General features: G+C 40.5%; 1 protein-coding gene across 2 annotated transcripts in view; it reads left to right on the top strand.

Annotated features, from left to right (window-relative positions):
- Positions 1 to 15,000, top strand: part of gabrb2a (gamma-aminobutyric acid type A receptor subunit beta2a) — a 49,337-nt gene that overhangs the window by 32,135 nt on the left and 2,202 nt on the right. Inside the window, exons 6-10 of one of the 2 annotated variants that reach the window (XM_089020302.1) lie at positions 1,239 to 1,376; positions 3,061 to 3,213; positions 6,100 to 6,344; positions 9,019 to 9,159; positions 13,867 to 15,000. The exon at positions 13,867 to 15,000 is cut by the window's right edge and continues 2,202 nt beyond it. In XM_089020302.1, coding sequence (XP_088876428.1) covers positions 1,239 to 1,376; positions 3,061 to 3,213; positions 6,100 to 6,344; positions 9,019 to 9,159; positions 13,867 to 14,223 — 1,034 coding nt within the window. In that variant the 3' untranslated portion in view covers positions 14,224 to 15,000. The remainder of the gene's footprint in view (positions 1 to 1,238; positions 1,377 to 3,060; positions 3,214 to 6,099; positions 6,345 to 9,018; positions 9,160 to 13,866) is intronic. The other variant, XM_089020312.1, reaches the window with a different exon arrangement.

Here is a 15,000-nt window from a genome sequence, read left to right as displayed (position 1 = left end):
ACATGCTATTTTATTCAGACTAATGAGCTCCGAGAACTCTCACTTGACTTAATAAACTTGATGCATTTTTAACACACACGAGTTTTAAAAAAGGCCGGATAGCCTCCGTGCTCTAACAACAGGGACTGCCGTCATTGGTTTTTGCATGCATGATTTGTTTGGATTGCTCAATTTCCCAAAAAGAAATACAGTGATACCTTGGCTTACGAACTTCATTGGTTCCCAGACAGAGTGTTGGGCGAAAAGTGTGTATCCCAAAAATTAATTTCCCATAGGAAACCATTAAAATGAGAATAATCCGTTCCCATGTCCTAATTAAAACATAATTGTCAACTAAATAAGCCTTAAAACTACACAAAATATAACTTATATAATAATAAATATAATAATTTTATGTAAAATAAATGTGCTATGGTATTATAATTACATAAACTGTACTATATAATAAAGTCATTTTATTTACCTTTGTGATGGTCGTTGATGGCTTGATGGAATGGATAGCTTTTTGCATAAAGTGTCTCAAGGAGCTCTGGGTTGTACATCTTAGAGGTTTTCTTGAAAAGTCCATATTGAAACTGGCTTGAACAGTAAATCTGCAACCAAATCAATTTCTTCTCTTCCTTCAGCCATTTTGGGTTGACAAAAGTGCTATTAAATCAACACAATGTTATTATGCTTATGCAGCTCACTTTCGATACAGTGTGCTAGCTATGGCCAGTATGTTTTTGTTACTAGCGGCTAGTGATATGGTCATATTTTCAATAATATAAGACTAAAATAATATAGTTTAGTCTCCCCAATGTATTGCTCTTTACAATTTTCATTTTTACAATGTATTGAATAAACTACATTACTTTGTTTTTCATTTGGCAGCTTATCTTTTGGATACACTAATTTTTGTCTTAAAGTGTTTATCGGTTTGAAATAAGTAGGAATTTTTGTGTGTGCCAAAGGACTCATTGTAGTTTTTCAGAAACCCCAGCAATGTAAGGTACTGCTACTCCTCTCCTTTTTGTATCTTCAGCATTTTTTGTTTCATTCCCTATTCTTTTCTTTTGACATTTGTTAAAAGACCCCTGAGTGTAACCACAGTTTGTGAGTGCTCTCCTGACGTGAAACATAAGTATTCAGCTGCTTTGCTAAAAACTAAAATCCAGTCAAATAATATTCCCAGCTCTATTTATATGCACCACAGTGGAATTCATCATATGAAAACGTTAGCTTTTTGTGCTCAACAGATGGCTACACAACTGATGATATCGAGTTCTACTGGCGGGGAGGAGAAGGTGCAGTATCTGGCGTGGACAGGATAGAGTTGCCTCAGTTTTCCATCGTCGACTATAAACTCATCTCCACGAAGGTGGTTTTCTCCACAGGTATCCAAAGACAAACTTAAGTTCTGCTTAATGACTTGCATTCTCAATTGACCGAGTTTTTCTGCAAGGTTAATGAACTAAAAAAATTGCCTATAGATGCGACAAGGGGTTGAACCGATTAGTGGTTGAAGCAACTTTAAAATTCCACATGACCAACAAGGCAACACAGTCTTCATACTTCTGCGCAGGTCCAGGGAAAATGAAAATAAGAAGCTGGTGGATGTGATTCACGGTTCTTGTTGTTTGCTTTGGGTGCGCCTTATACTCCTGTGCGCCTTATACACTGGAAAATATGGTAGTTCCATAACACAGTGGAAATACACCATTCATTGGGAGTGTGCCTGATACTCCGGAGCACCTTTTACTCTGGTGCACCTTATGGTAGTTCCTTAACGCTATGAAAATACACCATTCATTTAGGGTGTGCATTATACTCCAGTGCGCCTTACACACCGGAAAATATGGTAGTTCCTTAATGCCATGAAAATATACCATTCATTGTGGGTGCGCCTTATACACTGGTGCGCCTTATACTCCAGTGCGCCTTATACTCTGGCGCGCCTTATACACCATAAAATACGGTCGTTCCTTAACGTTATGAAAATATGCTATTCATTTAGTGTGCCCCTTATACTCGGATGCATCTTATACTCCGGTTATCCTGACACACCGGAAAATATTGTAGTTCCTTAACGGCATGAAAATACAGCATTCATTTAGGGTGCACCTTATACTCCAGTGTGCCTTATACTCCAGTGCAATTTATACTCTGTTGCACCTTATATATTGAATAAGTTTGAAAATACACCATTCATTGGGGGTGCGCCTTATATGCCGGGGAGCCTTATACTCTAGTGTGTCTTGTATATGGAAAAAAAATAATACACCATTCATTGGGGGTGCGCCTTAAACTCTGGTGCGCCTTATATTCCGGTGCACCTTATACTCCAGTGTGCCTTATACTCCAGTGCAATTTATACTCTGGTGCACCTTATATATTGAAAAGGTTTGAAAATATACAATTCATTGGGGGTGCGCCTTATACGCCAGTGAGCCTTATGCTCTAGTGCGCCTTATGTATGCGGAAAAAATACAGCATTCATTGGTGGTGCACCTTATACTCTGGTGAACCTGATACTCAGGTGCGCCTTATACTCAGGCGCGCCTTATACTCAGGTGCGCCTTATACTCTGGTGAACCTTGTACTCTGGTGCGCCTTATACTCACGTGCACCTTATACTCAGGTGCGCCGTATACTCTGGTGAACCTTGTACTCAGGTGCGCCTTATACTCACGTGCACCTTATACTCTGGTGCGCCTTATACGCTGGTGAACCTTATACTCAGGCGCGCCTTATACTCTGGTGCGCCTTATGCACCGGAAAATACGGTACTTCCTTACGCCATGAAAATACACCATTCATTGGAGGTGCACCTTATACTCCAGTGCACCTTATACTGCGGTGCATCTTATACACCGGAAAATATGGTCGTTCCTTAACGCCACGAGGCCAAAAGATGGGATCAGTGTACTACTCTTATCGTAGAAACGGTTTAGTCCCGATCATCGAAAGCAGATCGGCGACCAAGCTAATAAAAGTGAACACAAAACGTCATTCGTGTGAATTAATTTCAAATTTGGCATTATTAGGGACATCTTGGTTGATTCCTTCAATCTCCTTCAGGTTCCTATCCCCGCCTGTCCCTCAGCTTTAAACTGAAAAGGAACATCGGTTACTTCATCCTGCAGACATACATGCCTTCCATCCTGATTACCATCCTATCCTGGGTCTCCTTCTGGATCAACTACGATGCCTCTGCCGCCAGAGTGGCCCTGGGTAAGGATAGCTCGCCTGCCCTAAACTAACCAGTTACATCATAAAAAAAAAAGCCATTTCACATACATTGTGTCTGCCGCGTGTCTGATGTGTGTTTTGACTGTTTTGGTGGTTAGCTTTAAGCTAGGCTGGGATAGGCTGCCGAGCTAAATGTCTGTTGTTCAGATGACTCCATGCATGACTCATACATACCGAGTGAGACGCAGCGGTTCGACCTTGAAGCGTGTTGTCTTGCTCTCGGCCCGTCTGTCTCTCAACCGGCTAGCAAAATGAAGCCCTGTTACAAGAATACTTTTTTTTTTTTTCATTTTTTCGAGCCATGCGAAAACAAAAGCTCAATTTTGTGATGGACTCCGAAGCTCAGAGCTTTGAGCGTTTATGTGTATGTTTTAGACTCTGGTGCGCCTTATACAGCGGAAAATACGTTAGTTCATTAATGCAATGAAAATACACCATTCATTGGGGGTGCGCCTTATAATCCGATGCGCCTCATACACTGGAAAATACAGTAGTTTATTAACGCTATGACAATACAATACACCATTTATTGGGGGTGCGCCTTATACTCCGGTGCGCCTTATACCCTGGAAAATAGGTTAGTTCATTAATGCCATGAAAATACACCATTCATTGGGGGTGCGCCTTATACTCCGATGCGCTTTATACTCCGGTGCACCTTATACAATGGAAAATACGGTAGTTCATTTCACGCCATGAACATACACCATTCATTGGGGGTGCACCTTATACTCCAATGCGCCTTATACGCCGGTACGCCTTATACACTGGAGGATACAGTAGTTCCATAACGCGATTAAAATAAACGATTCATTGGGGGTGCACCTAATACTCAATTGCATACTATGGTGCGCCTTATACACTAGAAAATACAGTCACAATTCATTTAAGGTGCGCCTTATACTCCAGTGCGCCTTATACTCCATTGCACCTTATACTCCGGGGCACCTTATACCCTGGAAAATATGGTAGTTCCATAACGCCATAAAAATACACCATTCATTGGGGGTGCGCCTTATACTCCGGTGCACCTTATAATCTGGTGCACCTTATACACCAGAAATACATTAGTTCCTTAACCCCATGAAAATACACCATTCATTGGTGGTGCGCCTTATACTCCGATGCGTCTTATACTCCGGTGCACCTTATACATCAGAAAATACAGTACTTCCTTATGCCATGAAAATATACCATTCATTGGGGGTGCGCCTTATGCACCAGTGCGCCTTATACTCCAGTGTACCGTATAAACCAGAAAATATGGTACAGTAAAGTCTGGTTATATCGATATCGGATATATCGATAGTCCCGGTTATATCGATACTATTTCTATGCACGCACGGAGAAAATTACATGCAAACAGGGTCGGATATATCGATAGTCCCGGTTATATCGATATTTTTTCGGACTCCCTTGAATATCGATATAACGAGACTTTACTGTAGTTCCTTAACGCTATGAAAATACACCATTCATTGGGGTGTGCCTTGTACTCCATTGTGCCTTATACTCCGGTGCGCCTTATACACTGGAAAATACGGTATTTCCTTACACCATGAAAACACACCCTTGATTGGGGGTGTGCCTTATACACTAGTGCGCCTTATACTCCGGTGTACCTTATAAACCGGAAAATATGGTAGTTCTTTAACTCTATGAAAATACTCCATTCATTGGGGGTGCGCCTTATACACCGGAAAATACATCGTGGGAGCCATGCAGATTTCAAGATCTGGCATCCTGCAAAAATGCAGCGGCAAGTGAGTGCACTGCCAATGAGACAGGAAGCTGTGAGCTGCATAAAGCGCTGGGTTATTTATAATACGTGTGAATCTGAACAAATGCAGATTGTGCATGCAGATGACTAATCTGTATCAAACGCAGTGTGCGTGTACGTAGAAAAAAAAAGACAAAAAATAATAATACAGTGAGACCTCAATTTACGAACTTAATTGGTTCCCAGACAGAGTGTGTAAGGCGAAAAGTGTGTATCTCAAAAATAATTTTCCCATAGGAAACAATTAAATTGGAATAATCCGTTCCCGGGTTTCCATAAAATTTACCTTTCAACTACATGCAAAGTGGAGAATGCAAGGTTAAAATTCCCATCGTGCAATGTAAGGTACTGCTACTCCTCTCCTTTTTGTATCGTCATAATTTTTGGTTTCATTCCCTATTCTTTCCTTCTGACATTTGTTAAAAGACCCCTGAGGGTACCCACAGTTTGTGAGTGATATGTTTTGACCCCTTTTCTCTACCTTCGACGCTTGTCGGTATTCGTTTAGCCTTATGCTGGAGATTTCTGATAACTCCTAGTTTGTGTTGTAGAGAGTGGTTAGAATCAAAAAGTAAGTATTGGTCAGTGTGCGTAGCCTTCCTAAAAACTTCTATTTTCGTCCGACACCTTCAAATAGGTACAGATGATGGCTGAAGAAACCTTTTCACCGATGGACCACTCCTGTACGACTTAGAGCTTACACAGACGCATTTATGAACTATTAAAAGTATTTCAGTGAATGTACCAGTTTCTTAAGTGATATGAACAGTGATCATGATGTAATTTTCTCCATTGTGAGACAAATAAAGGTTTTCATATTATTATTATTATAATCTAATAAATAGAGGGCATGCACAAAGCGCTGGTCAGACCTCTGGCAATGTTTTTCCCTCCCGTGAGGGGGGACGCATTTTCGGTTGTGTGGAATGCAGCAGTTGGACAGACAGCTTCATAGGATTCTGCCATCAAGTAGAAAAGGAGTTAATTTAGCCTGACATTATATGTCACCAGCATAGAAAGATTGCATCAATTTTCACTGGTTGGAAATGACTCATCTTCAACTGGTTCTTTTCCCTAATCATCTCCAGGAATCACCACGGTGCTGACCATGACCACCATCAACACTCACTTGCGAGAGACGCTTCCGAAGATCCCCTACGTGAAAGCCATCGACATGTACCTGATGGGATGCTTCGTTTTTGTCTTCCTCGCCCTGCTGGAGTACGCCTTTGTCAACTATATCTTCTTCGGCCAAGGCCCGCAACGGCAAAAGAAAGCGGCCGAGAAGGCGGCCACGGCCAATAATGAGAAGCTTCGACCTGACCCCAACAAGGTAAGGGTCGCAGCCATTCATGACCGACGTCTTCAGCCCTCTGCCATGCTATTTATTGAGAGTATATGCGAATTTAAGTGATACATTAGTAAAACATAGTCTTGTTGATTTGACGTTCCAAGAACCAACACCCATAAACCAACAGAACATAAACATTTTAATGGGTCGTCTTTCCATCTTTCTTGGTTAAGGAGCTCTTCCTGTGAAGTCCTAAATTCCGCCCAAGGCCAGCTCTCCGACATGAAGATGACAGTTTAACAGGCTGTTTTCTGTTCACCTCAGATTGACCCCATATTTTCGATGCTTCCATTGTGGGCCTTGCGTTCGCCCAACTAAGCATACAACAGCATGAAATGTTTAAATATGATAACTTCTGCCTATTTTCTATCAGTATTTGTGTGTCTGTGTATGCTTCTCGCAAATGATTTCTTCTCTCTAGGTCAGGGGTCGGGAACCTCTGGCTCGCGAGCCATATATGGCTCTTTTGATGATTGCATCTGGTTCGCCGATAAAACAAAATACATATTCTCGCTTTTTCGCAGTTCATTTCCTGTTTGGGCTACAGTTGGCGGAAAGCACAATTTGTATTGGATGATAATAATAATTTTCATTTATAAGCGCCTTTCAAAACTCTCAAGGTCACTTTACAGTCACAGGATAAAGTTTTTCTGTGGGTGAGCAGCGGCAGCCACATGCGCCAGCGTTCACTCAACCCCGAAGTAACTCAGATAGAAAGTCTGCTAGCTAGCTACTGGATAGCGAATAGATAGCCAGATAGCCAACAGCTAGCCAGTTAGATAGCTTACAGCCAGCCAGCTAGACAGCTAATAGCTAGCCAGCTAGCTAATGGATAGCTGTAAAGTGTCCTTGAGAGTTTTGAAAGGCGTTTAGAAGTTAAATGTATTATTATTATAATATAAACAGCTAATAAATAGCTAATAGCCAGATATCCCACAGCGAGCCAGCTAACTGCCAGTCAGCTAGACAGCTAATAGCTAGCCAGATAGCCAATGGATAGCTGACCTAGGTTAGCGGAAAGCGCTGGATTTTTTTTTACCAATCATGAGGAACGGAAAACTATTCATATTAATGGTGAATAGTATCACAATGTTATTTTAAATAATATATTCTGACATTTTGTTGAAATCACGTGTGCATGTGTGCGTGTGTGTGTGTTTGTATGACTAGTCTTGTGAGGACCACTAACATTTTATGCCATACGTAGTGAGGACATTTTTTGACAAGTGAGGACCTTTTGGCCGGTCCTCACAAGTTTTTCATTCTAAAGGCTTCGAGAGGGTCTATATATGCATCTGTTAACGTTTCAGGAAGGTCCTCACAAATTCACCCAAAATGATTTTTGGTGTGTATTTTCCTTTCACTTGGATACACACACTTTTTACTCACTGTGTGTGTTTATGTGTGTGTGTGCGTGGTTAATGAGAGGAAAAAGTTCATACCACAAAAAGTAAAACGATATTTTAACCAAATTCACTACAGGGGTGAGGACTTTGAATGTACCCATTCAGAAACCTCACTCCTGCTGTTATTTCAGTTTCAAGTCTACTTTTTATTGCTTTGTTTTTTAAGAAGTTGAAGTGGGAAATGGGGTGACATTTAGTTTTTAAATGTAACGCTAGATCTTCTCGAAACTTATCAGCAACTGTGGTCTTCATTCCTTATCTGGAGTTATCTGGACCTCACAAAACCACTGAAACAGGAATGTGTGTGTGTGTGTTTGTATGACTAGTCTTGTGAGGATCACTAACATTTTATACCATACGTAGTGAGGACCTTTGGCCGGTCCTCACAAGTTTTTCATTCTAAAGGTTTCTAGAAGGTCTATATATGCATCTGTTGTTTCAGAAAGGTCCTCACAAATTCACCCAAAATGATTTTTTGGTGTGTATTTTCATTTAACTTGGATACTTGTGTGTGTGTGTGTGTGTGTGTGTGTGTTTGTGTGTGTGTGTGTGTGTGTGTGTGTGTGTGTGTGTGTGTGTGCATTGTTAATGAGAGGAAAAAGTTCATACCACAAAAAGTAAAACAATATTTTAACCAAATTCACCACAGGGGTGAGGACTTTGAATGTACCCATTCAGAAACCTCACTCCTGCTGTTATTTCAGTTTCAAGTCTACTTTTTATTGCTTTTTTTTTTAAGAAGTTGAAGTGGGAAATGGGGTGACATTTAGTTTTTAAATGTAACGCTAGATCTTCTCTAAACTTATCAGCAACGGTGGTCCTCACTCCTTATGTGGAGTTATCTGGACCTCACAAAACCACTGAAACAGGAATGTGTGTGTGTGTGTGTGGCTCTCACTGAAAAACATTTCGAAATATTTTACTTTTATGGTTCTCTTAGTCATAAAGGTTCCTGACCCGTGCTCGAGATCAATGCGACCAACCAAAGGTCCTCTTGAAGTTCATTTATACTTGTTATCAATGAGTGGCATTGTTACACTTAATCTCCATGTTGCTGTCTCTCTCAAAAGACAAGGCAAGAAAAAAAAGAAAATAACCAGGATGTGACCCCGCCCCTTTTTAAAGTATAATACAGCGATCGCGCCAACAACAGCGACATATACCCAAAGAAGCTCCGCCCCTTTTCCCATTGTGAGTGTGGCAAGCTCCAATTTCCCAGAAGTAACGCTGCTGATTTTGTATGCTTGCAGTGGCTGGTGGGAAATGTAGTTCAGAGAGATGATGCTCTGTATGCCAGAATGAAACAGAGGGAAATTGACGCTTATGACTCGATGTGGGATCCCATCTTTGTGGACGATGCCGCATTAGGACTAGGCGAGCAAAGAAATAAGGTACTGGAGGTTTTGAAAGTCAAAACTTTAACGATGTCAATAATCTGAATCGATAACGATCAGAGGAAAAAAAATGCTGTTTTTTTTGTGCATCTCTTTGAGTTCCATAGACTTTTTTTAAGGCATCACTCCCACCATTGTGTTTTTTTTTTCTCGTTTCTTTCCTCGCTTGATTTACTCTTCATACATTTTCCCTGATGTAGTTTGATTTCTTCGGCCTTTCGCTTAAATTTAACTTTGAGCTGTGCATTGAAATTGATGGATGATTATAAATGTTGGATTGGATTGGATGTACCTTTATTCGTCTCGCAATGGATAAATGTACATTTCACAGCAGCAAAGTTATAAAGCAAAGAGGAAAGGAAAGAAAGAAGTAGAGAAACAAAATATAGGAGCTGCTGTAAAGGCAGCTACTCTCGCGGCGGCCATCTTGAATTAAAAAAAAAAACAACAAACACTAAATAACAAATAATATGACAACACTACGGAAGAGCATTAGGGCCAGGTTGAAATATATATTTTTTTTAGAGATGGGCTATTATTCTGAGAAAAAAAATCGCAAATTTGCTAGATTTAAAGTCACAAATTTGCTAGATTTAAAGGACAACCGAAGCCTCCGGACAAGTTGTGTCCATAATTTGTAAAATCACTTCAAATGACTTCTACTGAGCGTATTTTACAAAGATTCCACCACATATAGCTATATTTTACGTTTTAAGACTTGGCGCTGAATATTCAGGAAGTCTTGTTTTCGAGTTGATGACGATGCCTGACGTGACGTCACGTCTGGAACGCCCCGGACCGAGAAATCGACACACAATGCATTTTGGGTACTTTGTTAGGTCTGAAAACTTCGTGTTGTTCCGTGTTGATGGCGAAATTAGAAGGAAAACACATAAATAGCGCGATGGTGAATCGTTGTGTGTTGCACTAAGACTACTATTTGATACTAGTTGACCCAAATTCCCAGCAGACAAATCAGCCCATTTCCAATGGAGCTTGGGCGCCATCTTGTGCATTATATGGGCGCTACATTGGAGTCTAGACGGCTCGAATTGATACGGAAGGACTTCTTTAATCGATTGCAAACATGTATGCTTTCCTCTTCAGAACTATTTGAATCATATTCATAACTGGATGAGTAACAAGAAAGCATCTTCTCCGAATCTGAAGCCATTGTTTTGATTCTCAAGCAAGGCAAGACGTCCTGGCGTGACGTCACGAACACGAACTTCTGAAACTTGCAAATTCCGGCGTCATTTTGAAGTAGTTTTGGGACACTTTGTCATTTTTATTGTTGTTTTGCATTTGACTAAAAATATATCTGCGTGTTTTGGATATTTTAGATGCTATAAAACGTTTTTCTGATGTCAGTTAGGAAACAAAAAAAATGTGTGGGTTGACCTTTAAATCTAGCAAATTTGCGAGTTTGAATCTAGCAAATTTGTGACTTTAAATCTAGCAAATTTGTGAGTTTAAAACTTGCAAATTTGCGACTTTTTTCTCAGAATAATACCCCATCTCTAAAAAATATATATATTTCAACCTGGCCCCAATGCTCTTCCGTACAACACAAAGACACAGAGAGTCATTCATTCTGCAGCATTTGCACCATCTTTGTGACATGAAGCAGTTCTCCAGTTCTAGATGAAAGTGGACAGGATCAAAGCGTCCTTTTCAGCAGTGGATCAGGGAACGTCATGGTGGAATGTGCACGTCTACTACAAGCTAAATATGACACGAGAGGAGAAGTCATCTACAGTGGAATCATTGAGATACAAATGGAGATAAGTCAATATGGGTATAGTGATACCTCGGTTGACGAACCCCTTGGCTTACGAACTTTTCGGTTTACGAATGTTAAATTTATGAAAATTTTACCTTGGCATACGAACTTTCTTTGGGATACACACCGAGCTGCCTCAATGAGTGATGTGTCGTTCGCGAACGAGCCCGTTCTTCTAACAACAAAATGGCAGCCAATGTTTTTTCTCCTCTATTCCCCGCCCCCAGTCTTCGGTTAAAGCCACGTGATTGGTCAAGAACACAGCAGTAAAGGGCAGGGGGTTTACAGATAGAGAAAGAGTGAAGCTGTTCTCCAAAAAGAAAATGGCTGCCGACTTTTTTTGTCTTCTATTCCCCGCCCCCAGTCTTCGTTTAAAGCCATGTGATTGGTCAAGAACGCAGCAGTAAAGGGCAGGGGGTTTACAGATAGAGAAAGAGTGAAGCCGTTCTCCAAAAAGAAAATGGCTGCCGACTTTTTTTGTCCTCTATTCCCCACCCCCAGTCTTCGTTTAAAGCCACGTGATTGGTCAAGAACGCAGCAGTGAGGGTAGGTGGTTTGAATATTAAAGAAACAGGCCGCCCACAGTGAAAGAGTTTCAACTTTGATAGTTCAAAGGCAGAGTGGAGACTGCAAGGTTAAAATATACCATCAATCAGGCTCCATAAACAACCCGCACAAGCCATCTGTACACTTGATGCAAAAAAAGCTATCAACCCAGCTAAACGGAACACAATTGATGAGGAACTAAATAAAATTATGACAGAGAAAGCACCTAAAAGGGATCATTCCTCAAGATGGTGAAAGAAGAAGGTTACGTTCCTCAAGTGTTTAATGCTGATGAAACCGGCCACTCCATTCCATCAAGCCATCAACGACCATCACAAAGGTAAATAAAACAACTTTATTATACAGTACAGTTTATTTCTTTAATTATAATACCATAGCACATTTAATATACATAAAATACATAATACATAAAATAAGTAGTTTTAAGGCTTAGAAAATTAGAAAGTAGAAAATTATGTTTTATGGGGACCAGGGAACAGATTATTCTCATTTTAATGGTTTCCTATGGGAAATTATTTTTTGGGATACACACTTTTCGCCTTACACACTCTGTCTGGGAACCAATTAAGTTCGTAAGCCAAGGTATCACTGTATAAGGGGATCGCTCAATGAGAGCTCATTCAACGTTAACGGCTACGATATTGGGATATTTTCCTGGGAAGTAAGGCGACGGATGAAGAAATGTTAATTCACCTTTCCCGATCCCACCTTGAACCTTCCATTTCTGCCAAAGCCTCCTTTTACAGTTTCCTCTCAACGTCACATTTTCCTTTTGCCTTGCTTTCTCTTTGATTTACTTCCGTTTGTCTTTCTGTGTGAATCGATAGAATTTTAACCATGCCGGTTGAAATTCTGAGATGTAATTAGTTTGTGGTGTGCGTTTTATTTGTATCTTTTTTTTTTTTTTTGCTTTTCCAGGAATGTTACGTCAAAATGGCGTGGTTATACGATCACATACAGACGATCGGTGGTTTAAAATATGTACAGTGGAACCTCTTAAATCAAAATTCAATGTGTACCTCTTCTGGATTTTAAATATATTTCATAATAATAATAATAATAATAATAATAATAATAATACATTTCATTTAGAAGCGCCTTTCAAAACTCTCAAGGTCACTTTACAGTCACAGGATATTTTTTTTCTGTGGGTGAGCAGCGGCAGCCACACGCGCCAGCGTTCACTCAACCCTAAAGTAACTCAAATAGATAGAAAGGTAGCAAGCTAACTAATAGATAGCCAATAGCCAGCGAGCTAGATAGCTAGCCAGCAAGCTAGATAGCTATACAGCTAGCCAGATAGCTAGATTTTTAGCTTATACTCAACTGGTGGCAAACAAGTCTAGATTCAAACCCCCAACCTCAGGACCGTGAGTAGTGGTAGTAGTTGACTTAATTAACTCATTCACTGCCATTCCCGAATTTATTTGGGTATTGAAAATATGACTTTTTCCGAATTTGTTCGGGTTTTGACTTTTCTTCCGATAAAGCGCTGGTCAGACCTCTGGCAATGTTTTTTTTCCCTTCAACGAGTAGGCTTCAACTCCAGACTCATATAACTTAGGAATTAACTTTTTTTTCCTTATGACAGAAGAGAGACTACATTTTCTTACGTTGTATTGAAGCTTTATATTATCCTAAAACTCAATATTCTGTGGGTCCTGGAATTTGAGTGAAAATGACAATAACCCTGGCACTGGAGTGTACACATTTTTGCAGTGAATGAGTTAAAATAGAAGAGCAAATTAGCCCTAAAGTGAATCTGATACACTAAATATTACGATTCAGTCAAAACGTGTTGCACGTAGTAGTTAAATAATTAAATTATGGACGCCAGCTTGCAGTTCCTTCAAAATAAACTTAATACTGCCACAAGACACGAGCTAATCAGTTTATTTTTTCGCCTCTGCGGCCTGAAAGAAGTCGCTTCGATTGACAGCTATGTTACCACCCGTGGATTTTATCGCTAGGCCTTCAGTAGTGCTATGTCTGAATCATTCCAGACTGAAAAAAAGTGTGGTGTACAAGTCCAATAGAGGCTAGCAACAAGAGGCTTTAACAATAAATCAGAATCGGAATCAGAATCATCTTTAAGTCAACATCCCATAAAACAGCTGTTAATTAAATCAACACAATATATTTGCTACCGATACAAAGTGCTACCTCTGGCCAGTATGCGCTTATCACTAGGTTCCACTGTACTGCCTTGAAGTTTTTAGAATGTACTGCTAGTGACCATTTGTCTTACCTACTATAACGGTCACGATGAACATCACACCCACATAGTGCAGTTGATTTCCCACGAGCAGTAGCTTCTCATTAGCTCCGCCTATCTTTGCGCCTTCACGTTACAGATGACTCCCGACGACAACATCCTGTTCAGTACCCTGGAAATGAAGAACGAAATGGGAGGCGCCGGAGATCTGTCCCGAGGTTTGGGAGCGCCCGGAGATCCCCGTAACACGATGCTAGCTTACGACAGCTCCACGCTGCAATACCGCAGGGCGGCCATGGCCCGCCAGAACTATGGCCACAGCGCCTTGGAGCGCCACGCTCAGAAGAAATCGCGCCTACGGAGACGAGCCTCGCAGCTCAAAGTCAACATCCCGGATTTGTCCGACGTGAACTCTATCGATAAGTGGTCCAGGATGATCTTCCCGACCGTCTTCTCTTTCTTCAACGTGGTCTACTGGCTCTACTACGTCCATTAAGATCGGCCATTTTCAGGTCGTCTCGCATTAAATGGGTGATCGGGGGCGGGATTTAGATGGAAGATAGAATTAAAGTGAGATCAACGGTGCGCTAACTTTTATTAGCGCGTTCATTTTCGACCACGGGAAGAGTGCGAAAAGACGTTTTGCATAGGCAGCGGCGGCAACACTGCAGTAACTGCTAGCATTTGGGGAAACATCTTCCACGGATTGGACAAACACTTTCAAAATAAGAGTTTTCAAAAGGACAGTGACGCTGCAGGAATTTCAATATATCACTCTATTTGTCATTCGTAGCTTACTCTCTGTGGATCAAATATTTATGCTTGTGTTTGCATATACTTTAAGGATTTGTTTTTCGTTTAGTATCTATTTACTTCGTAGCCAAGCCGTCTGCATCCGGGAAAGCTTTATAAATGATTTCAAAGGAGTCATCCTTGATAGTCTATTTTCCTAGAATTACTGTAAATCCAAAAGAAAAAAAAAAAACATCCTTTTAAAGAGCATGCTCACGATTGATTTTTTTTTTCTCGGTTGTCATGGTGATGAAAGTGAAAATGGCGAGAAAGTTGGAATCGGCTGTGCCAAAAAAAAAAAAACACATCATGGACATTTCGTTGAGGTAGCTTTATATTTTTCGCTTTTGCAGCACGGATCAAATCGAATCCATTTTACCTTGTTTATTTTTGAAAAACAAAAAAAAAAAGACATTTAAAGGACAACCGACACTTCCGGACAAGTTGCGTCCATAATTTGTAAAATCACTTCAAATGACTT

The sequence above is a fragment of the Hippocampus bargibanti genome, linkage group LG02 (assembly GCF_051943395.1).
Source record: "Hippocampus bargibanti isolate YZ-2025 linkage group LG02, ASM5194339v1, whole genome shotgun sequence".
Classification (NCBI taxonomy): Eukaryota; Metazoa; Chordata; class Actinopteri; order Syngnathiformes; family Syngnathidae; genus Hippocampus; species Hippocampus bargibanti.
This window is presented reverse-complemented; position numbering and strand designations above follow the sequence as displayed.